Below are 25487 nucleotides of genomic sequence, written 5' to 3'. Positions count from 1 at the left end.
TATAATGGTAATGAGTTACCATTAAGCTACTCTGCATGATACTACTACGATTTCTTGTTGCTTCTAAATAAATTTTTGTCTAATTGACAGGAGAGGTACAGGCAGATATGCAATGATAGGAGACTAAAGCGGGCACGAGCCGCCATCCAACATTTGGTGGAAATGATCAGACACAACAGCACCATGAGCAGACGAAGCTTGCCCATGAAAGTGAGCCAAGTGATATGTAAGTTTATATACATGTTGTGGTATTTATTTTTGAAATGAATTGTCATCTATAAACATTTTATCTCTTACCATGGTTGTCTTTTTATATACAAATTTGCTTAGTCACATTTATTTAAATACAGCTCCCAGTGAACAACGGCGCTTAAGGGACAAAGAAGAGAATCCCAACCAAACTATTGTTACTGGCATGAGTGATGACTTGTTCATACTAGTGGTGCAAAGAACCATCAGTTGTGCCCGAGAGCACCCAAACATGTATGGCCTCACCCCTAACGAGGTGCGTGCACTGGTGCAACAGATTTGGGACGAACAACCTATTAGGTTTGCAACATTGATGGAAATAGTGCAGGTGGTTTGTGATCTGCTGACTGACATCTATAGAGGAAACGGGCATGGAAAGAACAAGGTATTTTTATGATTGAATTTTAATGGTTATAACACATCATAGACCACTGTCTCTAGCATGCAGTGTCAGGTATTATGTTTAATTCTTCTAATTTAGTCAAATTACAGCTTATTAATTATCTTCAATGCTGTTAATCACAGGGTAATCAAGGAGGTGATCGGTGATACTCAACCACACTCTGCAGGCCGACAACTCTTTTGCAGTTACTTGGAAGACCTAGGATGTTTCCTATCAATTTATGCAATGAAAACTTTCAAAATTCTGATGTTCAAGTACACATTGTAATTGTTTAAATTTTTATATATGATTAGAATTATTTTAGATTTATGCTTTTGATTAATTAAGTGAATCCCAATAAGTATTCACAATCATACAACACTCATTATTTACATATGATATATATATTTATGTGTTTGTGTGTGTGTGGGTATGAATAATTTAGATTTTAAAAAAAAAATATATATATATATATATCATATATTAATAAAAATAATAATTCTCTTTTGTAGTCATAAGTTTATCCGACGTGATACATTTTTAAAAAACTTACGATTAATATTATTTTAATAATATGTTCTCTAAAGTATCTTTATATTTATTTAAAGGCAAAATCATCAAAATTGTAATTAATCAACCTTAATATGGATGTAGCAAATATTTGGCTTCATCCTTAAAGCTAATTGGACATAGACATACCAAGTAAAAAATATGCATGATAGATTAAAAGATAAATACAAATTTGAACATTAAAAAATATTTAAGGAATAGATTATAATTATTTGAAACTAAACTTTGCAAGTAAAATACATTTAACACATTGATGATTTATCTATGATTTACATTTCAACTAACAAATATGAGTAAAACTACATAGATCAACATAAATGCAAAATCAATAGATTAATTTCACTAGTAATACATTAACTGGCCACTAAATTTCACCATTAGAAAATATAAATATTAATCCGTTTTGTTTACATATCACATATATGTTAACCCATAAATATCACATAATTGACGGAAAAACTAGACATTTCTGATTATTAGTATAAAAAGAAAACCATTAACATTTATAGTATTGATTATATCCAACATCCAGGGTAAAATAAAAATTCTTAATAGCCTTCAGAAGCCAAAAAATTATGGTATGTGGCTTTTCATTAGCTCATATTGGTGGTGGTGAGATTCTCCTAATGATGATGTGTATGTATTGACTATGACCTCAGGAAAATGGTAGAAATTATTTTTTATATTCTACTTTCACGGCTGATGTGCAATTAAGAGAACAAGCTTGAGGAACAAACACTAGGGGACAATATTGTTCCATACTTGAGGATAAGTAAGTTCAATCCCCTAAGTGTGAATTTTTAGTGTGTGTCCATAGTTTATATAGTTTTGATCTAATTAAAACGATGATTTAATGCATCATTTGTTATATTCATAAACACATGACATTGCACCCCAAATTAGGCTAGTTAAAGTTTCAATTTTACAGTGTTGTTACTTAAAATGAACACTAAGAATATTAATGATTATATATATAGTTTGTGTAATAATATATTTTTTAATGTTGTGTAAAGTCATATATATAATAGTTCTTAATAATTTTGGGCCCATAAAACCTCGGAGAATAAGCCCACTTGTATCTTAGGTATATATATTTGTGTGTGAAATTAATATACCAATATGATCAATCTGGGCCATATGGGCCTGTAATTTCATTCATTTTCATTCATCAATTACATTATATCATCTAGCATACTCATCTCACTACTTACCACCTTTCTCTTTCCATCACTATGCCTGTGTCCTTTCCTCCCCATCCTCCTCCTGTCCCCATATACTATTCACATGTATTCTCTCCTCATATTTATATGGTGTTTATTTTGTGTGTGTATAAAAATCTCCACTTGGGTGATCAGTGCCCTCGGATTCATGACCAGCTGGGCTGATAATCGGTTGATTTTTGACTGGTAGATCCGGTCATCAAAAGGCTGATCTAATATAATCCTTTCCTCTTTAGCTGTTCAAATAGATAGATCTGATCATCAGAGGGATGAACTAATATAATCCCTTTCTCTTTACCTTTTCAAACACGTAGATCTGGTCATTAAAGGGGTGATCTAATAATGTCCCTTTCTCTTTAGCTATTCAAACATGTAGATCTAATCAGAGCTTGATCTTTTCTAATTCATAAAAACAAGAAATTAATAAATTGTTACATTTTGTAGTATAAATTGGTAATTTATGTTGTAAGACAATCATGGTTACTACTGGATTATATATATTTAATATTTGTTCTTAATATACATCAATTTGCAGGGACTGAAATGGAATCAACATCTAAAATATTGAAATGGAAGGGCTGGGAGAGCTGTGAAGCCAAATTGCGTGAAAGGACGAATGATCTTATCCAAATTTATATCAGTGATACAAAGATTCAACTTTGTAGCAGCTCTAATTTGTTAATTGTTAGTTCAGGTGATGTTTTGTCATTTTAATCTAAATTATTCTGATGCAAATATAATATTAATTTCACATATGAGGATATTTAATTGTCTACAATATTTTTGGTCAGATGTGACGTATTAGGTCCAAAAAATGTATTGATGCTTGAAATATACTTAAATTAATGCTGTTAATCATTCAATAGCTAGTATTTATCTTCATAGCTATACAGAACTCATGAATAGTATTTAGGTCACACTAGTTGTTTATTTAATTGTTTGTATATAGTATGTACTTGTTTATATGTTATTTGATTGTATGAATATTGATTATATCCAACATTCACAGTGAAACAAAAAAGCTAATTAAACAGCGTACCAAAGCCACAAAATTGTGGTTAGTGGGTTTTCACGTGCACATACCGTTGACCGTGAGATTCTCAGTTAGTTTCAGGTAATGTGTATGTATTGATTATGGCCTCCAGGAAATGTTTAAAAAAAAATTATATTCTACTTTTGAGGGCTGATGTGCAATTGAGACCACAAACTCGAGGAACAAACACTTGGGGACAATATTGGTCGATGCTTGAGGGTAAGTAAGCTCATTCCCCTAAGTGTGAATTTTTGGTGTAGATGCATATAGTAGTGTTTGATCTAACGGCAACGATGACTTAATGTCTTATTCAAATTCGTAAACATCCATAGTACACGGCAAATTAGACTACTTAAATTTTCAATGTACAGTGTTGTTACTGAAGATACGAGAATTGAACACTAAGTGAAGGGTGATGTACATGAAGTTCATGAAGTTTAAAACTTTGGTATGAGAACCTTAATTAGCATTTCAGGTCTATAGTGGCCCGTTGTTTCCTTTGCTTGAATTCTTTGTATGATTTTTGCAGCCTTTCTTTGTAAGTTTGGATATGCATAATTGTTTCTTCAATGAATTGTGAGTGCTTGAGAAACATACTTTGTTTGCTATTGATCTTCATATTATCTTTAGAGTATCATCTACTTGATAGGTACTTACATATAACAAATCAAACTGTACAGAATACATTTAAATACTTCTCTTGTCTATTACATGTCTCCTTCTTTGTCCTCCTAAAATATGCTGTGAATCAATTGCCTCCTGCAAAGTACATGCCTTTGATATTGAAAGTGATGTATCATCAAAAATAGGAGTATAACATACATGATGGGGTTAAAATTTATAGGTTTATGAAGTCTGTTCTTTCTTGCATTCTAACTTTGGTTATAACATATCATTATTACTTCTTTTTCATAAAACAATTTAGGTCCATGGTGGGAAAACAAGCATCTCTCTGTAAGAGTTGAAGGAAGCTTTGCAAAGGTAAGGTAGAGTACACTTTTCACATTATCATGCATTTTTTTAGAAAATAAACTAATGACTTCTTCTGTATTTTTTTTCAAATTATAAGTTACTTGTAATAGCAAAGAACTGATTTGTTTGTCTGTCAAAAACACTTGATATTGAAAAATAGTTATAAGAAAATTTAACTAAAAATATTTATTCTAAAAAATAAATGTTATTTAAATAATATTCATAGCATCCTTGAAAAGAGTTTTACTACTTTGAAAATTATTATATTTTTCGAGACCAAGAAAGTATAATAAAATATATTTGGAATTTTTGATTTACTAGACATTGGTCATTTTTTGAAGTAAAACAAAAGCGGAAAATGCCAATTGAATTTCTTTAGCCGCTTTTGTTGATTTTTGAAGGAAAATTATAAAATCTGAAATGCAAAAAAATAATTTTATATAAACTAATATTTTTATCAAACAAACTAGTAACAATATCACAATCAAACTCCTTTAGGGGCTTGTGTCCTGGGAAAACAAGTGCTAAAATTAAGGCAATAGTTTCATATAAAACAATTTATTTTTTTGGACCAAATCAATCCCTAATTTAATGTAAAGCTTCTCCCCAATCAAATCCCTCTATGTTCACTAAATAATGTCATTCATTATACCACTGATTAACTTGAAAGAGAAATATAGAAAGGCAATGATTACAAAATATAGTAGTATGTAAATAAATAAATATAGTAGTATGTATATAAATATAAACTTTAAAATAACTTTTCCTCACTAAGCATTGCACAACAGGTTATGGGAAGCTGGTTGCCTAAAACATAGAAAGGTCACCTAATTGTATAAGTCCTAAAACTTTTTAAAAAGATTATTTGATATAGTGGCAAGCCACCCATAAGTAAATTTTTACAAAATTAAGTTCTAACAGTATACCAAGATAGCACTCAAATTTAGGAATACAGATTATTTCGGCACAACTAGTTTTAAATTTCGGTTTGCTTGTCTACTAACATAGAAAGGTGACTTGATCATCGACAAAGTTTTGATCCAAAAGAACATCTACGATGTCATGCGGGTTGAATTTAATCTTGCTTGTAATGCCCTTCAAAAATCAAGTGTGGAGTATCAGATCTCCCGAATGTAAGGTTTTTCATCATGATCATTAGCTCAGGTTTGATCTGTTTTTAAGCGCCTTTAGCCGCACCTTGACTTGGAAAAAAACTTTTTTTAACTAAATGGTCGGTTTGATATATGAATTTAGATATAGAATATCATAAAAAATTAGTTATTTTATGAATCCTTGAAAAAATTCTATTTAAGACTGATTATCCTTCTCAATGAAAAGTCATTCATGTACATCAAGTATTTCTCAACAAACTTAGAGAGAGACTCTTACTCTATCCTATTGATTTTCTTTATAATAAAGTGGTCATCTAAAGTTTTTGTGAAAGATGACTTACTTTTGTCATCTTTGGCGTCTCAATTTGGATTGTTTAAAAAGGCAATATAATCAAAATTCAGATGAACAACACACAGCTGTCATAGATCCTGAAATTTGCTCACATACTAAGATACTAAAGAATATCTTATCCTTCCTCCATAATTTGCTCAATCTCATAGAGACCTATGGGTGCATATCATCGAAGTAGATAAAATCTGACACTTAAAGCCTATTTTTATTCAACAAGTTTGAGTCATCTAAAAATAGGCTATAAGTGTCCGATTTCATAATCTACATTGATGATATGTATCCATAGGTCTCTACGAGTTTGAGCAAACTACGGGGGAGGGATAAAATATTCTTTAGTATATCAGTATATGAGCACATTTCATGATCTGTGAAAGCTGTGTGTTGTTCATCTGAATTTCAATTATATTGCCTTTTAAACTATTTTCTAAATTGAGACGCCAAAACTGACAAAAGTAAGTCATCTACCATAAAAACTTTAGATGACCACTTCATTATAAAAAAAAATCAAGAGGATAGAGTGTGAGTCTCTCTTTAGGTTTGCTAAGAAATACTTGATATACATGGATGACTCCTTTAATTGAGAAGGATAATCAGTCTTATATTGAATTTTTTTAAGGATTCATAAAATAACTAATTTTTATGATATTCTATATCTAAATTCATACATGAAACCGACCATTTAATTAAAAAAGTTTTTTTCGAGTCAAGGTGCCGCTAAAGGCGCATAGAACTGATCAAACCTGAGATAATGATGATGAAAAACCTTACATTCGGGAGATCTGATACTCCCCATTTTAATTTTTGAATGGCATTACAAGCAAGATTAAATTCAACCCCCGTGACATCGTAAATGTTCTTTTGGACCAAAACTTTGTCGATGAAATGATCAAGTCACCTTTCTATGTTGGTAGACAAGCAAACCGAAATTTAAAACTAGTTAAAAAAGCAAAATCGAACATCAAAAGATGACGCGCATCACAAAAACAACACCTTCAATGTATTGGTCAAAATACTTTGTTTTGCAACTCTCTGAATTGTTAATATTATTCTCCATTATAAAAAAAAAATTGGTCGTAACTGCCAATCTTCCAAAACCAGGTTAGGGATATTACTCCCCGGTTTTGATTTTTATAATTGTATATATTTTGTGCAATCATAGCCAATAATTATATTTATAATCTAAGGGTGGTTGCTAAGGTATTATATTATCTTATGTAAAAAGTTCTAGTTCTCATTAAATATGGTGACTTTTTTGAAACATGCTACACTTGTTTCCATTTTAAGTTTTTGCTTTCATATGATAGCAAAAAGGTCACCTTATTGTATAAGTCCTATAATTTTTAAAAAAAGAAGATTATTTTATACAGTGGCAAGCGACCGATATGAAATTTGTTTTATAAAATCAAGTTTATTAATATACCAAGATATTACTGAAATTTAGGAATACCAATTATTTCCGCACAACTAGTGTTAAATTTCGGTTTGCTTCTCTACCAATGTAGAAAGCTGACTTGTTCATTTCATCGACAAAGTTTTGGTCCAAAAGAATATCTACGATGTCATGGGATTTGAATCTAATCTTGCTTGTAATGCCATTCTAAAATCGAACTGTCCAGTATCAGATCTCCCGAATGTAAGGTTTTTCATTATCATAATTAGCTCAGGTTCGATCTGTTTCTATGCCACTTTAGCCGCACCTTGACTTAAAAAAAACTTTTTTAACCAAATGATCGGTTTTGATATATGAATTTAGAGATGAAATATCGTAAGAAATTAGTTAACTTGATGAATCCTTAAAAAACTTCTACTTAAGACTGATTATCCTTCTCAATCGAAAGAGTCATCCATGTATGCCAAGTATTTCTTAACAAACTTAAAGAGAGACTCATACTCTATCCTCTCGATTTCCTTTATAATGAAGTGGTCATCTAAATTTCTTATGAAAGATGACTTACTTTTGTCGTCTTTGGCGTCTCAATTTGGACAATAGTTTAAAAGGAAATATAATCGAAATTCAGATGAACAACACACAACTTTCACATATCCTAAAATGTGCTCATATACTGAGATACTAAAGAATATTTTATCCCTCCTCCGTAATTTGCTCAATATCATATAGAAACCTATGGGTGTTTATCATCAAAGTAGATGAAATCTGACACTTAAAGCCTATTTTTATTTTTATTCAACAAGTTAGAGTCATCGAAAAATAGGCTATAAGTGTCGGATTTCATAATCTACTTTGATAATATGTACCCATAGGCCTCTACGAGTTTGAGCAAACTACGGGGGAGGGATAAAATATTCTTTAGTATATCAGTATATGAGCACATTTTAGAATCTGTGAAAGTTGTGTGTTGTTCATCTGAATTTCGATTGTATTGCCTTTTAAGCTATTGTCCAATTTGAGACGCCAAAGATGACAAAAGTAAGTCATCTTTCATAAAAAATTTAGATGACCACTTCATTATAAAGGAAATCAAGAGGATAGAGTATGAGTCTCTCTTTAAGTTTGTTGAGAAATACTTGACATACAAGGATGACTCCTTTGATTGAGAAGGATAATCAGTCTTAAGTAGAAGATTTTTCAGGATTCATCAAGTTAACTAATTTCATATGATATTTCATCTTTAAATTCATTTATCAAACCAACCATTTGGTCAGGCAAGTTTTTTCCAAGTCAAGGTTTAGCTAAAGTGGCAAAGAAACAGATCTGAGGTGATTTAATGGTAATGAAAAACCTCACATTCAGGAGATCTGATACTGGACATTATTGATTTTAGAATAACATTGCCGGCAAGATTAAATTCCACCCCATGACTCCGTAGATGTTCTTTTGGACCAAAATTTTGTCGATGACATGAGTAAGTCACCTTTCTATGTTGGTAGACAAGCAAAACCAAATTTAAAACTAGTTGTGCGGAAACAATCTGTATTCCTAAATTTAAGTACTGTCTTGGTATACTATTAAAACTTGATTTTGTAAAAATTTGTATATGGGTGGCTTGCCACTATATCAAATAATCTTTTTTAAAAATTGTAGGACTTGAATGGTATTCTTTATCCTACAAATTTAAATGGTGTATCTTTGTTTGAATATTGTGTAACAGGTTTAGTGTACTATGTGAATTTTGAGTGTTTGTCTTCATGAGCTCTATGCTTCTTGACATTGCTTAAAGTAGGGGACACAAACCTAGTCCTCTATGGTCATCTTTTTAATTTGAAGACAACTATTATAGAGCTCCATCATGCAGAACATCATAGCGTAATTAAAAAAGCAAAATCGAGCATCAAAAGATGATGCGCATCACAAAAACAACACCTTCAATGTATTGGTCAAAATACTTTGTTCTGCAACTCTCTGAATTGTTAATATTATTCTCCATTATAAAAAAAAAATTGGTCGTAACTGCCAATCTTCCAAAACCAGGTTAGGGATATTACTCCCCAGTTTTGATTTTTATAATTGTATATATTTTGTGCAATCATAGCCAATAATTATATTTATAATCTAAGGGTGGTTGCTAAGGTATTATATTATCTTATGTAAAAAGTTCTAGTTCTCATTAAATATGGTGACTTTTTTGAAACATGCTACATTTGTTTCCATTTTAAGTTTTTGCTTTCATATGATAGCAAAAAGGTCACCTTATTGTATAAGTCCTATAATTTTTTTAAAAAAAAGATTACTGGCAAGCGACCGATATGAAATTTGTTTTATAAAATCAAGTTTATTAATATACCAAGATATTACTGAAATTTAGGAATACAAATTATTTCCGCACAACTAGTGTTAAATTTCGGTTTGCTTGTCTACCAATGTAGAAAGCTGACTTGTTCATTTCATCGACAAAGTTTTGGTCCAAAAGAATATCTACGATGTCATGGGAGTTGAATCTAATCTTGCTTGTAATGCCATTCTAAAATCGAACTATCCAGTATCAGATCTCCCGAATGTAAGGTTTTTCATTATCATAATTAGCTCAGGTTCGATCTGTTTCTATGCCACTTTAGCTGCACCTTGACTTAAAAAAACTTTTTTAGCCAAATGATCGGTTTTGATATATGACTTTAGAGATGAAATATCGTAAGAAAATAGTTAACTTGATGAATCCTTAAAAAAATTCTACTTAAGACTGATTATCCTTCTCAATCGAAAGAGTCATCCATGTATGCCAAGTATTTCTTAACAAACTTAAAGAGAGACTCATGCTCTATCCTCTGGATTTCCTTTATAATGAAGTGGTCATCTAAATTTCTAATGAATGATGACTTACTTTTGTCGTCTTTGGCGTCTCAATTTGGACAATAGTTTAAAAGGAAATATAATCGAAATTCAGATGAATAACACACAACTTTCACATATCCTAAAATGTGCTCATATACTGAGATACTAAAGAATATTTTATCCCTCCTCCGTAATTTGCTCAATCTCATATAGAAACCTATGGGTGTTTATCATCAAAGTAGATGAAATCTGACACTTAAAGCCTATTTTTATTTTTATTCAACAAGTTTGAGTCATCGAAAAATAGGCTATAAGTGTCAGATTTCATAATCTACTTTGATAATATGTACCCATAGGCCTCTATGAGTTTGAGCAAACTACGGGGGAGGGATAAAATATTCCTTAGTATATCAGTATATGAGCACATTTTAGAATTGTGTACTAAGTTTAACTATGCTATCTCTTTTATATTTCTTAATTTTTTGTAAGAATTGTAATAAGTTTTGATACATAGATGATTAATGCTTTATTATATGAATAATTATTAATATAAGAATCCTGACTTAATTTTTTTTTTGTTCTTCTCCTCCTAAATTACTACTGTATAAAGGGGAAGTTCAATTTATTTGCAGGTACGCCATGGCATGCATTTATTTTTCCCCTTTTGTTTATTTCCATAAATTTTCTAGGGTTTGTCTTATATGTCTTTTTTGAATGATTAAGGAGACGAGATACCCCAGACCACATGGGATGCCTCCTGACAAAGAAAAGTGATATGGGTAATATAATAGACATTCGTCACTCCATTATATTACCTTTGAGGGCTATTGATTCTGCAAAGGTTTGGCTTTCCTTAATATTGGTTTTATCTTTCATATATAATTTCAACTTGTGAAGTGGTGAAGTTTCAAATAATTAAATTTGCACATGAATTAGGTCATAGAAGTGGACTTCTCTGTGTGGAATAAGAAAAAGGAGAAGCAGCACCAGGATAGTCATGAAGCTGCTCCTGCTAACTGTTCATCTGCCGACCTTGTAGTTCATGATTCTCCTGTGAAAGGAGAGAAGGTAATTTGATATATATGCAAATGTGTCGAATTAAGATACACATGAATTCACGTCTTCAAGAACTATTTTTGGTAAATAATGGAACTTACCATGAATAGCATCAACAGATTAACCTTATTACTAGACTATACTGTATTTTTTATGTCTATCTTCAATAGATAGCAACAATGTGAAAGGAATTTTATATTATAATTACTAAATCAAAGCTATAATTGTAAGTAACAAAATAATTGCAGAATGGGGATAGTTTGTTTAGTAATGTTTCTCGGTTTTTGCAGCTTAAGTGCACTCAAGTTCCTGCACAGGGCGATGGTGCTAAAAAGAACTGCAGTGCCATTGTTAACAGGGTGCACAAAAAGTCGAGCAAGCTGGTGGAAGATAGCAGCGAGGAGCACAGACCTAGTTACTCAGCTGCACCAGTTAAGGGGAGTTTCATCAGCTATTGGAGAGATCCCACAATCAGGTTGCTGTTCGGACCACCCCAAAGAGCTGTGCGAATCCAAGCTCCTCCGGTACCCTCCCATTTGAGGATCCTGCACTGGTATTATCTAATTTTCTAGCATCAAATTCTCATCAAATGAATCATGTACGATGTACGTCTTCCTGATAATTTTATTGTTTGACAGAATTCAGTGAAGAAATTAGGCAGCAAGCAGGAACATCTCGAGAATATCCATGTCGATTCACATTCAAAGTGCAAGAACGACGAGGATTTAATGATTTGTACGAAGGCCAGGCCTATAATGGTAATGAGTTACCATTAAGCTACTCTGCATGATACTACTACGATTTCTTGTTGCTTCTAAATAAATTTTTGTCTAATTGACAGGAGAGGTACAGGCAGATATGCAATGATAGGAGACTAAAGCGGGCACGAGCCGCCATCCAACATTTGGTGGAAATGATCAGACACAACAGCACCATGAGCAGACGAAGCTTGCCCATGAAAGTGAGCCAAGTGATATGTAAGTTTATATACATGTTGTGGTATTTATTTTTGAAATGAATTGTCATCTATAAACATTTTATCTCTTACCATGGTTGTCTTTTTATATACAAATTTGCTTAGTCACATTTATTTAAATACAGCTCCCAGTGAACAACGGCGCTTAAGGGACAAAGAAGAGAATCCCAACCAAACTATTGTTACTGGCATGAGTGATGACTTGTTCATACTAGTGGTGCAAAGAACCATCAGTTGTGCCCGAGAGCACCCAAACATGTATGGCCTCACCCCTAACGAGGTGCGTGCACTGGTGCAACAGATTCGGGACGAACAACCTATTAGGTTTGCAACATTGATGGAAATAGTGCAGGTGGTTTGTGATCTGCTGACTGACATCTATAGAGGAAACGGGCATGGAAAGAACAAGGTATTTTTATGATTGAATTTTAATGGTTATAACACATCATAGACCACTGTCTCTAGCATGCAGTGTCAGGTATTATGTTTAATTCTTCTAATTTAGTCAAATTACAGCTTATTAATTATCTTCAATGCTGTTAATCACAGGGTAATCAAGGAGGTGATCGGTGATACTCAACCACACTCTGCAGGCCGACAACTCTTCTGCAGTTACTTGGAAGACCTAGGATGTTTCCTATCAATTTATGCAATGAAAACTTTCAAAATTCTGATGTTCAAGTACACATTGTAATTGTTTAAATTTTTATATATGATTAGGATTATTTTAGATTTATGCTTTTGATTAATTAAGTGAATCCCAATAAGTATTCACAATCATACAACACTCATTATTTACATATGATATATATATATATATATATGTGTGTGTGTGTGTGTGTGTGTGGGTATGAATAATTTAGATTTAAAATATATATATATATATATATATATATATATATATCATATATTATTAAAAATAATAATTCTCTTTTGTAGTCATATGTTTATCCGACATGATACATTTTTAAAAAACTTACGATTAATATTATTTAATAATATGTTCTCTAAAGTATCTTTATATTTATTTAAAGGCACAATCATCAAAATTTTAATTAATCAACCTTAATATGGATGTAGCAAATATTTGGCTTCATCCTTAAAGCTAATTGGACATAGACAGACCAAGTAAAAAAAAAATGCATGATAGATTAAAAGATAAATACAAATTTGAACATTAAAAAATATTTAAGGAATAGATTATAATTATTTGAAACTAAACTTTGCAAGTAAAATACATTTAACACATTGATGATTTATCTATGATTTACATTTCAACTAACAAATATGAGTAAAACTACATAGATCAACATAAATGCAAAATCAATAGATTAATTTCACTAGTAATATATTAACTGGCCACTAAATTTCACCATTAGAAAATATAAATATTAATCCGTTTTGTTTACATATCACATATATGTTAACCCATAAATATCACATAATTGAGGGAAAAACTAGACATTTCTGATTATGAGTATAAAAAGAAAACCATTAACATTTATAGTATTGATTAATCCAACATCCAGGGTAAAATAAAAATTCTTAACAGCCTTCAGAAGCCAAAAAATTATGGTATGTGGCTTTTCATTAGCTCATATTGGTGGTGGTGAGATTCTCCTAATGGTGATGTGTATGTATTGACTATGGCCTCAGGAAATAGTAGAAATTATTTTTTATATTCTACTTTCAGGGCTTGAGGAACAAACACTAGGGGACAATATTGTTCCATACTTGAGGATAAGTAAGTTCAATCCCCTAAGTGTGAATTTTTAGTGTGTGTCCATAGTTTATATAGTTTTGATCTAATGAAAACGATGACTTAATGCATCATTTGTTATATTCATAAACACATGACATTGCACCCCAAATTAGGCTAGTTAAAGTTTCAATTTTACAGGGTTGTTACTTAAAATGAACACTAAGAATATTAATGATTATATATATAGTTTGTGTAATAATATATTTTTTAATGTTGTGTAAAGTCATATATATAATAGTTCTTAATAATTTTGGGCCCATAAAACCTCGGAGAATAAGCCCACTTGTATCTTAGGTATATATATTTGTGTGTGAAATTAATATACCAATATGATCAATCTGGGCCATATGGGCATGTAATTTCATTCATTTTCATTTTTCAATTACATTATATCATCTAGCATACTCATCTCACTACTTACCACCTTTCTCTTTCCATCACTATGCCTGTGTTCTTTCCTCCCCACCCTCCTCCTGTCCCCATATACTATTCACATGTATTCTCTCCTCATATTTATATGGTGTTTATTTTGTGTGTGTATACAAATCTCCACTTGGGTGATCAGTGCCCTAGCTCGGATTCATGACCAGCTGGGCTGATAATCGATTGATTTTTGATTGGTAGATCCGGTCATCAAAAGGCTGATCTAATATAATCCTTTCCTCTTTAGCTGTTCAAATAGATAGATCTGATCATCAGAGGGGTGAACTAATATAATCCCTTTCTCTTTACCTTTTCAAACACGCAGATCTGGTCATGGTCATCAAAGGGGTGATCTAATAATGTCCCTTTCTCTTTAGCTATTCAAACATGTAGATTTAATCAGAGCTTGATCTTTTCTAATTCATAAAAACAAGAAATTAATAAATTGTTACATTTTGTAGTATAAATTGGTAATTTATGTAGTAAGACAATCATGGTTACTACTGGATTATATATATTTAATATTTGTTCTTAATATACATCAATTTGCAGGGACTAAAATGGAATCAACCTCTAAAATATTGAAATGGAAGGGCTGGGAGAGCTGTGAAGCCAAATTGCGTGAAAGGACAAATGATCTTATCCAAATTTCTATCAGTGATACAAAGATTCAACTTTGTAGCAGCTCTAATTTGTTAATTGTAAGTTCAGGTGATGTTTTGTCATTTTAATCTAAATTATTCTGATGCAAATATAATATTAATTTCACATATGAGGATATTTAATTGTCTACAATATTTTTGGTCAGATGTGACGTATTAGGTCCAAAAAATGTATTGATGCTTGAAATATACTTAAATTAATGCTGTTAATCATGCAATAGCTAGTATTTATCTTCATAGCTATACAGAACTCATGAATAGTATTTAGGTCACACTAGTTGTTTATTTAATTGTTTGTATATAGTATGTACTTGTTTATATGTTATTTGATTGTATGAATATTGATTATATCCAACATCTACAGTGAAACAAAAAAGCTAATTAAACAGCCTACCAAAGCCACAAAATTGTGGTTAGTGGATCTTCACGTGCACATACTGTTGGCCGTGAGACTCTCAGTTAGTTTCAGGTAATGTGTATGTATTGATTATGGCCTCCAGGAAATGTTTTAAAAAAAAATTATATTCTACTTTTGAGGGCTGATGTGCAATTGAGACCACAAACCCGATTATGGCCTCCAGGAAATGTTTTAAAAAAAAATTATATTCTACTTTTGAGGGCTGATGTGCAATTGAGACCACAAACCCGAGGAACAAACACTTGGGGACAATATTGGTCCATGCTTGAGGGTAAGTAAGCTCATTCCCCTAAGTGTGAATTTTTGGTGTAGATGCATATAGTAGTGTTTGATCTAACGGCAACGATGACTTAATGTCTTATTCAAATTCGTAAACATCCATAGTACACGTCAAATTAGACTACTTAAATTTTCAATGTACAGTGTTGTTACTGAAGATACGAGAATTGAACACTAAGTGAAGGGTGATGTGCATGAAGTTCATGAAGTTTACAACTTTGGTATGAGAACCTTAATTAGCATTTCAGGTCTATAGTGGCCCGTTGTTTCCTTTGCTTGAATTCTTTGTATGATTTTTGCAGCCTTTCTTTGTAAGTTTGGATATGCATAACTGTTTCTTCAATGAATTGTGAGTGCTTGAGAAACATACTTTGTTTGCTATTGATCTTTATATTATCTTTAGAGTATCATCTACTTAATAGGTACTTACATATAACAAATCAAACTGTACAGAATACATTTAAATACTTCTCTTGTCTATTACATGTCCCCTTCTTTGTCCTCCTAAAATATGCTGTGAATCAATTGCCTCCTGCAAAGTACATGCCTTTGATATTGAAAGTGATGTGTCCTCAAAAATAGGAGTATAACATACATGATGGGGTTAAAATTTATAGGTTTATGAAGTCTGTTCTTTCTTGCATTCTAACTTTGGTTATATCATATCATTATTACTTCTTTTTCATAAAACAATTTAGGTCCATGGTGGGAAAACAAGCATCTCTCTGTAAGAGTTGAAGGAAGCTTTGCAAAGGTAAGGTAGAGTACACTTTTCACATTATCATGCATTTTTTAGAAAATAAACTAATGACTTCTTCTGTATTTTTTCTCAAATTATAAGTTACTTGTAATAGCAAAGAACTGATTTGTTTGTCTGTCAAAAACACTTGATATTGAAAAATAGTTATAAGAAAATTTAACTAAAAATATTTATTCTAAAAAATAAATGTTATTTAAATAATATTCATAGCATCCTTGAAAAGAGTTTTACTACTTTGAAAATTATTATATTTTTCGAGACCAAGAAAGTATAATAAAATATATTTGGAATTTTTGATTTACTAGACATTGGTCATTTTTTGAAGTAAAACAAAAGCGGAAAATGCCAATTGAATTTCTTTAGCCGCTTTTGTTGATTTTTGAAGGAAAATTATAAAACCTGAAATACAAAAAATAATTTTATATAAACTAATATTTTTTTATCAAACAAACTAGTAACAATATCACAATCAAACTCCTTTAGGGGCTTGTGTCCTGGGAAAACAAGTGCTAAAATTAAGGCAATAGTTTCATATAAAACAATTTATTTTTTTGGACCAAATCAATCCCTAATTTAATGTAAAGCTTCTCCCCAATCAAATCCCTCTATGTTCACTAAATAATGTCATTCATTATACCACTGATTAACTTGAAAGAGAAATATAGAAAGGCAATGATTACAAAATATAGTAGTATGTAAATAAATAAATATAGTAGTATGTATATAAATATAAACTTTAAAATAACTTTTCCTCACTAAGCATTGCACAACAGGTTATGGGACTAGAAGCTGGTTGCCTAAAACATAGAAAGGTCACCTAATTGTATAAGTCCTAAAACTTTTTAAAAAGATTATTTGATATAGTGGCAAGCCACCCATAAGTAAATTTTTACAAAATTAAGTTCTAACAGTATACCAAGATAGCACTCAAATTTAGGAATACAGATTATTTCGGCACAACTAGTTTTAAATTTCGGTTTGCTTGTCTACTAACATAGAAAGGTGACTTGATCATCGACCAAGTTTTGATCCAAAAGAACATCTACGATGTCATGCGGGTTGAATTTAATCTTGCTTGTAATGCCCTTCAAAAATCAAAATGTGGAGTATCAGATCTCCCGAATGTAAGGTTTTTCATCATGATCATTAGCTCAGGTTTGATCTGTTTTTAAGCGCCTTTAGCCGCACCTTGACTTGAAAAAAAAACTTTTTTTAACTAAATGGTCGGTTTGATATATGAATTTAGATATAGAATATCATAAAAATTAGTTATTTTATGAATCCTTGAAAAAATTCTATTTAAGACTGATTATCCTTCTCAATGAAAAGTCATTCATGTACATCAAGTATTTCTCAACAAACTTAGAGAGAGACTCTTACTCTATCCTATTGATTTTCTTTATAATAAAGTGGTCATCTAAAGTTTTTGTGAAAGATGACTTACTTTTGTCATCTTTGGCGTCTCAATTTGGATTGTTTAAAAAGGCAATATAATCAAAATTCAGATGAACAACACACAGCTGTCATAGATCCTGAAATTTGCTCACATACTAAGATACTAAAGAATATCTTATCCTTCCTCCGTAATTTGCTCAATCTCATAGAGACCTATGGGTGCATATCATCGAAGTAGATAAAATCTGACACTTAAAGCCTATTTTTATTCAACAAGTTTGAGTCATCTAAAAATAGGCTATAAGTGTCCGATTTCATAATCTACATTGATGATATGTATCCATAGGTCTCTACGAGTTTGAGCAAACTACGGGGGAGGGATAAAATATTCTTTAGTATATCAGTATATGAGCACATTTCATGATCTGTGAAAGCTGTGTGTTGTTCATCTGAATTTCAATTATATTGCCTTTTAAACTATTGTCTAAATTGAGACGCCAAAACTGACAAAAGTAAGTCATCTACCATAAAAACTTTAGATGACCACTTCATTATAAAAAAAATCAAGAGGATAGAGTGTGAGTCTCTCTTTAGGTTTGCTAAGAAATACTTGATATACATGGATGACTCCTTTAATTGAGAAGGATAATCAGTCTTATATTGAATTTTTTTAAGGATTCATAAAATAACTAATTTTTATGATATTCTATATCTAAATTCATACATGAAACCGACCATTTAATTAAAAAAGTTTTTTTTCGAGTCAAGGTGCCGCTAAAGGCGCATAGAACTGATCAAACCTGAGATAATGATGATGAAAAACCTTACATTCGGGAGATCTGATACTCCCCATTTTAATTTTTGAATGGCATTACAAGCAAGATTAAATTCAACCCCCGTGACATCGTAAATGTTCTTTTGGACCAAAACTTTGTCGATGAAATGATCAAGTCACCTTTCTATGTTGGTAGACAAGCAAACCGAAATTTAAAACTAGTTAAAAAAGCAAAATCGAACATCAAAAGATGACGCGCATCACAAAAACAACACCTTCAATGTATTGGTCAAAATACTTTGTTTTGCAACTCTCTGAATTGTTAATATTATTCTCCATTATAAAAAAAATTGGTCGTAACTGCCAATCTTCCAAAACCAGGTTAGGGATATTACTCCCCGGTTTTGATTTTTATAATTGTATATATTTTGTGCAATCATAGCCAATAATTATATTTATAATCTAAGGGTGGTTGCTAAGGTATTATATTATCTTATGTAAAAAGTTCTAGTTCTCATTAAATATGGTGACTTTTTTGAAACATGCTACACTTGTTTCCATTTTAAGTTTTTGCTTTCATATGATAGCAAAAAGGTCACCTTATTGTATAAGTCCTATAATTTTTAAAAAAAGAAGATTATTTTATACAGTGGCAAGCGACCGATATGAAATTTGTTTTATAAAATCAAGTTTATTAATATACCAAGATATTACTGAAATTTAGGAATACCAATTATTTCCGCACAACTAGTGTTAAATTTCGGTTTGCTTCTCTACCAATGTAGAAAGCTGACTTGTTCATTTCATCGACAAAGTTTTGGTCCAAAAGAATATCTACGATGTCATGGGATTTGAATCTAATCTTGCTTGTAATGCCATTCTAAAATCGAACTGTCCAGTATCAGATCTCCCGAATGTAAGGTTTTTCATTATCATAATTAGCTCAGGTTCGATCTGTTTCTATGCCACTTTAGCCGCACCTTGACTTAAAAAAAACTTTTTTAACCAAATGATCGGTTTTGATATATGAATTTAGAGATGAAATATCGTAAGAAATTAGTTAACTTGATGAATCCTTAAAAAACTTCTACTTAAGACTGATTATCCTTCTCAATCGAAAGAGTCATCCATGTATGCCAAGTATTTCTTAACAAACTTAAAGAGAGACTCATACTCTATCCTCTCGATTTCCTTTATAATGAAGTGGTCATCTAAATTTCTTATGAAAGATGACTTACTTTTGTCGTTTTTGGCGTCTCAATTTGGACAATAGTTTAAAAGGAAATATAATCGAAATTCAGATGAACAACACACAACTTTCACATATCCTAAAATGTGCTCATATACTGAGATACTAAAGAATATTTTATCCCTCCTCCGTAATTTGCTCAATATCATATAGAAAAAATAACGCATCTTAAGAAAAAGTTAGTTGAATATCTTATTTTCATACATATTCTTAATAAATGTAGTGAATTAGATAGAATTGTATGTATATATAGGTTAGTCAAACATTGGAAGTTGTTACTTTTTGAAAAAACATACAAAAAGTTGTTTTGAAAAGATAAGTGGACAAGTAATTTGGGACAATTTTTTTTTTTCAAAAGGGACATGTAAAAAGGGACGGAGGGAGTAACTTCTTTTATCTAGATAGCCCTTTGGTTTATGTTTTTTGATTAAGTTATGCAAACATAATGTTCTTAACGAGAAACAGGTTTTTGAAAGGCAAAGACGAAATCCAGCCACCATTCGATGAATTTAGAAATCAAGCCACATTTTTGAAAATTAATGTAAAACCCCTGTTTGGTATCTTGAATCCTGTTTCCTGTGGATTAACTTATGTCCACATGCCCGAATATTATTGAAATTGTAAATTTTTCACCTGCTCTATTTCTGCTAGGAACTTGTTCCTGATTTTATCGAGTCTTCCCGCAGCTTCTGCCATGTTTGTCCTTTCCTTAGGTGTATATGTTGAACAATTCATGGCTAGTTTGAAGACAGATGAGATACATTGCAGTTCCGAAGATGTGAGTTCCTGGCCTTGATCTGCTAGCTTTTCATCTGTCACTTCTATTACTGAACCTTGTAATCCCTCATTTACCCAACTTATCAAGTTTTGTTCAGCAGAAAACATTTCATCAGTTGGCCTTTTCCCTGTAAAAGTTTCCAGCAGCAAAATACCGAAACTGTAGACATCACCTTCTGCAGATACTATTCCTTCCGTTCCATATTCTGTGCATCACAAACATCCGCACTTTGGATTTAGTTAGAAAGAACTTGCAAGAATAAATTTGGCCTCATTCGATAGAAAGAAATTGCCAATATAAATTTCTTAACAATAAGAGCAGAACTTGGGGTAATTAAGATGTCTAAGTACCAATATAGTGAAGTTACTGTTGAAATACAGCATAAGATCCATTTGGGGCCTTGCTCTAACACCTTAGCATTTTACATGAACTGGTTCTTAACATGGTTTGAGAGCTCTGGTTTGGTGGAGGTCTCCATCACCCCCAATAATCTCCATTTGAGGCTTATTCTAACACATTAAGGTTTTGGATGGACCTATTGTGTAAGATGATGCCGGAGTATTTTGCATTTATGTCACTGTTTTTAGTTTTGTGTTTGTCGCTTATTGATGCCATGCTTGTTGAAAACATCCTCCAAGGAGAACGAATATTCTCCAAAATAATTTAAAACCAAATTTGAACCTATAAACAAAAAGGTATTACGTACCTGGTGCCATATACCCAATTGTACCCAGCGTACTGGTCTGTGTCATATGCTCTTCCTCTCCTAAGAGTTGTGAAATACCAAAATCACAAACATGTGCAACCATATCTTCATCAAGCAAGACATTGCTAGGTTTAAGATCACTGTGTACAATTGTGGTTGGGAGACCATGATGAAGATATTCCAAGGCTGAAGCCACATCGATCATTATGTTTATCCTTTGCAGGACATCTAAACACCTGTTCTGCGAGTACAACCAGCTCTCCAGGTTACCATTAGGCATGTATTCCAGTATCAAAGCTCTGAATGTCAGATTTGTGCAACTGCTGATGATCTTTATAAGATTACGGTGACGTATGCTACCAATAATATTGCATTCTACATTGAAACTTTCGAGGGCTCTATCAGAATGCAGGTTGAAAACTTTCACTGCAATGTTCACCCCATTTGGAAGTATTCCTCTGTAGACTGATCCCATACCCCCTTCACCAATCAGGTTACTTTCAGAAAATGAGTTCGTTGCTTTTACAATTTCAGCATATGTGAACCTTTCCCATGCACTAGGTGATAAACTAACTTGCCTTGATGATCTTATGTTCCTTCTTCTCCGTGTTATCACAACAAAAATCAAAAATAGTGCAAGGGTTGATACTGCTATTGATGGCACAATATATTTCAGTATTCTCACATATTTGGACCATGATTTTCGGTGAGCCTCATTCTTGCACACTTGCATACTTGGAATACCACACAACCCGTCATTTTCAAGATATGATTGCAGTGTGAAGTTAGAAAACAATCCGCCTGTTGGAATTTTCCCTTGCAAGCTATTGAATGACACATTGAAATAATTGAGATATCTTAATGCCTCCAAAGACTTGGGAATTTCTCCAGAAAATCTGTTATTAGATAGATCCAAGAATTCCAAATTTATCAAGTTTCCCAGTGTTCGTGGAAGTGATCCCTGCAGTTTATTGTGTGATACAGACAAATAAATAAGCATTTGGGCACCTCCAATGGTACTTGGTAGATAGCCGTCTAATTGGTTCCATGACAAGCCGATTTCTGTTATCTGCTTCAGGTTCTGAATTTCCATAGAAATAGAACCACTAATCATATTTGACGACAAGTTAAGACCAATAAGATCGGTTAGACTCCATAAGCTTGACGGTATGGTTGAATTCAGTTGGTTGGAATCCAAATATAGCCTTTGCATTGATCTAAGGTCACCCAAGCATACTGGTATCGATCCATTCAGCTTGTTATCACTTAAATATAAGTCTCCTAGGTTATTTAACCGGCAAAGTTCATTCGGAATGGATCCTTGTAACTTATTATGTTCAAGATATAAACGTGCCAAATTATTTAATCTTTGCAGAGTTGGTGGAATATGTCCTGTCAACTCATTGTTATCAAGAAGTATAGCTTCCAAACCAGTCAAGCTTCCGATTTCAGTAGGAATTTCACCTTTTAATTTGCATCCAAATGCTTCAAATGTAGTAAGGAAGGTTGAGAGATTACCAATTGATTTTGGAAGGACTCCATTTAGCTGATTCAGTGAAATAGATAACAAGTCCAGATGTTGGCAGTTGGTTAAAGAAGAAATGAAATTCAACTCCATACTAGAAGATTCTCTTGTTAGATTATTTTCTCCGAGCAAGAGGCGTCGCAGGAGTCTCAAGTTACCAATGGTATTGGGTATGGATCCGGTGAATGAGTTGCTTGTCAAGCTTAGAATGGTAAGCTTAGAAGCGTTTGAAATAGAGCTAGGAATTGTTCCACTCAGCTCATTACCAGCTAGGTAAAGCTCTTCAAGATTTGGTAAATTAATTCTTGATGGTAAACTTCCTGAAAGTTGATTTCGACCTAAATCAAGCACCTTTAAAGATGACATATTGTAGATTCTGACCGGAATGATGCCTGTGAGGCTGTTGTCGTGTATGCCAAACCTCTCGAGAGTTGTAAGGTCTCCAATCTCTTGGGGTAGTAAACCTGCAACAAATAAAGAAGAAAACCTAAAGGTATATAATTACATTTATAATAGGATTCTAGAAGAGCTAAGAACAGCTGTATTATATAAGAGCACAAATGAATTTTGCTATCGATTTGTTATCAGAATCTACACTTCTACAGATAAATTTATGTGCATATGTAGTTAAATTACTACAGATGACATATGCTTGTAGTAAGTTCAACGTACCAGTCAAATTGTTACTATGAAGATAAAGAAGCTTAAGCAGCGTAAGATTTCCAATCTCCCGAGGTATGCTTCCCGTGAACATATTTTGTGTCAAATAGAACTCTTGCAGACTCTGAAAATTCCCCACACTGGATGATATATTTCCAGTGAGCTTGTTGAATGACAAGTCAAGCATTGTTAAGGATGAAATGTTATAGATAGAAGAAGGTATGACTCCTGTTAGGGACCCATTCTTTAAGCTCAGTATTTCCAAATTGATAAGGTTACCTATCTCCATTGGGATAGAACCTGCAAGAGTACCAGAAGTCTGCATTACCAATTTTTCAGATGCCTGAAACAGAGGATGTTACTTAACAATAAAATCCCTTATCAATAAAATACAGTTTGTACAAAACAGGATTTAATCTCTTAAACTGATTAGACTTTAGAGCTAATGCCAACAACTCCACTCGAGTTGGTGCAAAGATATCTTAGATGCTCAGCTAAAGTCACAAAGTTTGGTGAAAATAATTTCTACCTATTCTTCCAGAACTATGTAGGTGGCACATCACAATTTGCTCAAACATGATTAGTAAGTCAAGTGAGTAAAAGTAGTGCCTACCATATCTGATCTAATCTCACGAGTCATACCGATACTTATTCTTGAATTATAATCCAACAACTTATGTTTAATCGTATTTGAATAGTCCAAAACAGATAAAGAATGAACTGAAGAGTCTGAAGTAATCAGGAAGTAAAACTACATACCTTTGTACTGGTTGTCACCAAGATATAGCGATTTTAGCATAGTCAAGTTTCCAATTTCTCTCGGTATGCTACCATCGAATCCATTATAAGATAATGACAGGTACTGAAGTGTCTTGCACTTGTATAAACTAGATGGAATTTGCCCGAAAAACTGATTCTGAGAGATGAACAATCCTTCCAAATTCGGGACACGATCACACATATCCAATGGGAGACTACCAGAGAACCCGTTACCTGTTAAATCAACTCTCGTCAATGCAGATAACTTGAAGATGGCCTTAAAAACTGAACCTGTCAGCTGGTTATATTTCAAGTCCAAGAACCAAAGTCTCGAAAGGTTCCCTAGCTCTTCTGGAACATGTCCATTTAAATAATTATATGAAAGGCTCAAGATTTCAAGTTTACCAATGTTGCCTAGAGAAACCGGGATGATCCCTACTAAGCTGTTGTTTTTCAGGGACAGTGTTCGGAGTTTTGGCAACGACTCGAACCAAGAAGGTACTAATCCAGTAAAGTTGTTGGATTCCAAGTAAATTTTCTCTAGTCTACGCAGACCAGACAATTCTTTTGGTATAGCACCATGGAAACTATTAGAAGTAAGATCAAGTGAAGCAAGGAAAGTGAGGTTTCCGATATGCGGAGGAATGGTGCCTCTGAGATCCATGTAGGAGAGGTCTAAGGCCGTGACTCGTTGATGTTTTAAGCCACAAGAAACGCCTATCCAGTTGCATATGTTAGGATTAGTTGTAGCAGACCAATTTTTTTGCAAGAATTTATGAGGGTCACTAGTGACATGGTCTTTGAGAACAAGAAGGGATTGTTGGTCAGTGATTAAGTTGGATGATGTTGTAGCAGAAGAAGGCTTGTAAGAGCTCAGTAAGAAGAGACAGAGAGCAAAGAGAAGCATGTTGTAAGATGGATAAGAGTCTGGAGAGCATTGATTTTACAGTAGGTGGGTAGAATCATAATATATTAATATGTATGGGTTTTTAGAATTTCAAGCCAGAATGAATTTTCAATATATTAGCCTGGCACACTTCTAAATATTTTGACCGCTTAGTTAAAATTGTTATTTTTAAAATTTTCTTTTTACGGATTATAATATTTATCATATATTTTTATTCACAAAAAGAAAATTTTAAAAATAATGATTTTAACTATGCGGTCAAGGACTTAAAAATATGTG

General features: G+C 32.4%; 1 protein-coding gene across 1 annotated transcript; it reads right to left on the bottom strand.

The window, feature by feature from the left end:
• Nucleotides 1–20339: 20339 nt before the first annotated feature.
• On the bottom strand, nt 20340–25264 carry LOC108216247 (putative receptor-like protein kinase At3g47110). The gene is made up of 4 exons (XM_017388954.2): nt 24302–25264; nt 23555–23842; nt 21358–23346; nt 20340–20856 (listed from the first exon to the last, which is right to left on the bottom strand). Exons 1-4 carry the CDS (start codon nt 25206–25208, stop codon nt 20483–20485), a joined length of 3558 nt encoding a protein of 1185 aa, XP_017244443.1. The 5' UTR covers nt 25209–25264; the 3' UTR covers nt 20340–20482.
• Between the last annotated feature and the right edge of the window lie 223 nt (nt 25265–25487).

Source organism: Daucus carota, chromosome 4 (assembly GCF_001625215.2).
Source record: "Daucus carota subsp. sativus chromosome 4, DH1 v3.0, whole genome shotgun sequence".
NCBI lineage: Eukaryota > Viridiplantae > Streptophyta > Magnoliopsida > Apiales > Apiaceae > Daucus > Daucus carota.
Note: the sequence above shows the minus strand (reverse complement) of the source record. Positions and strands in the feature narration are given on the sequence as shown.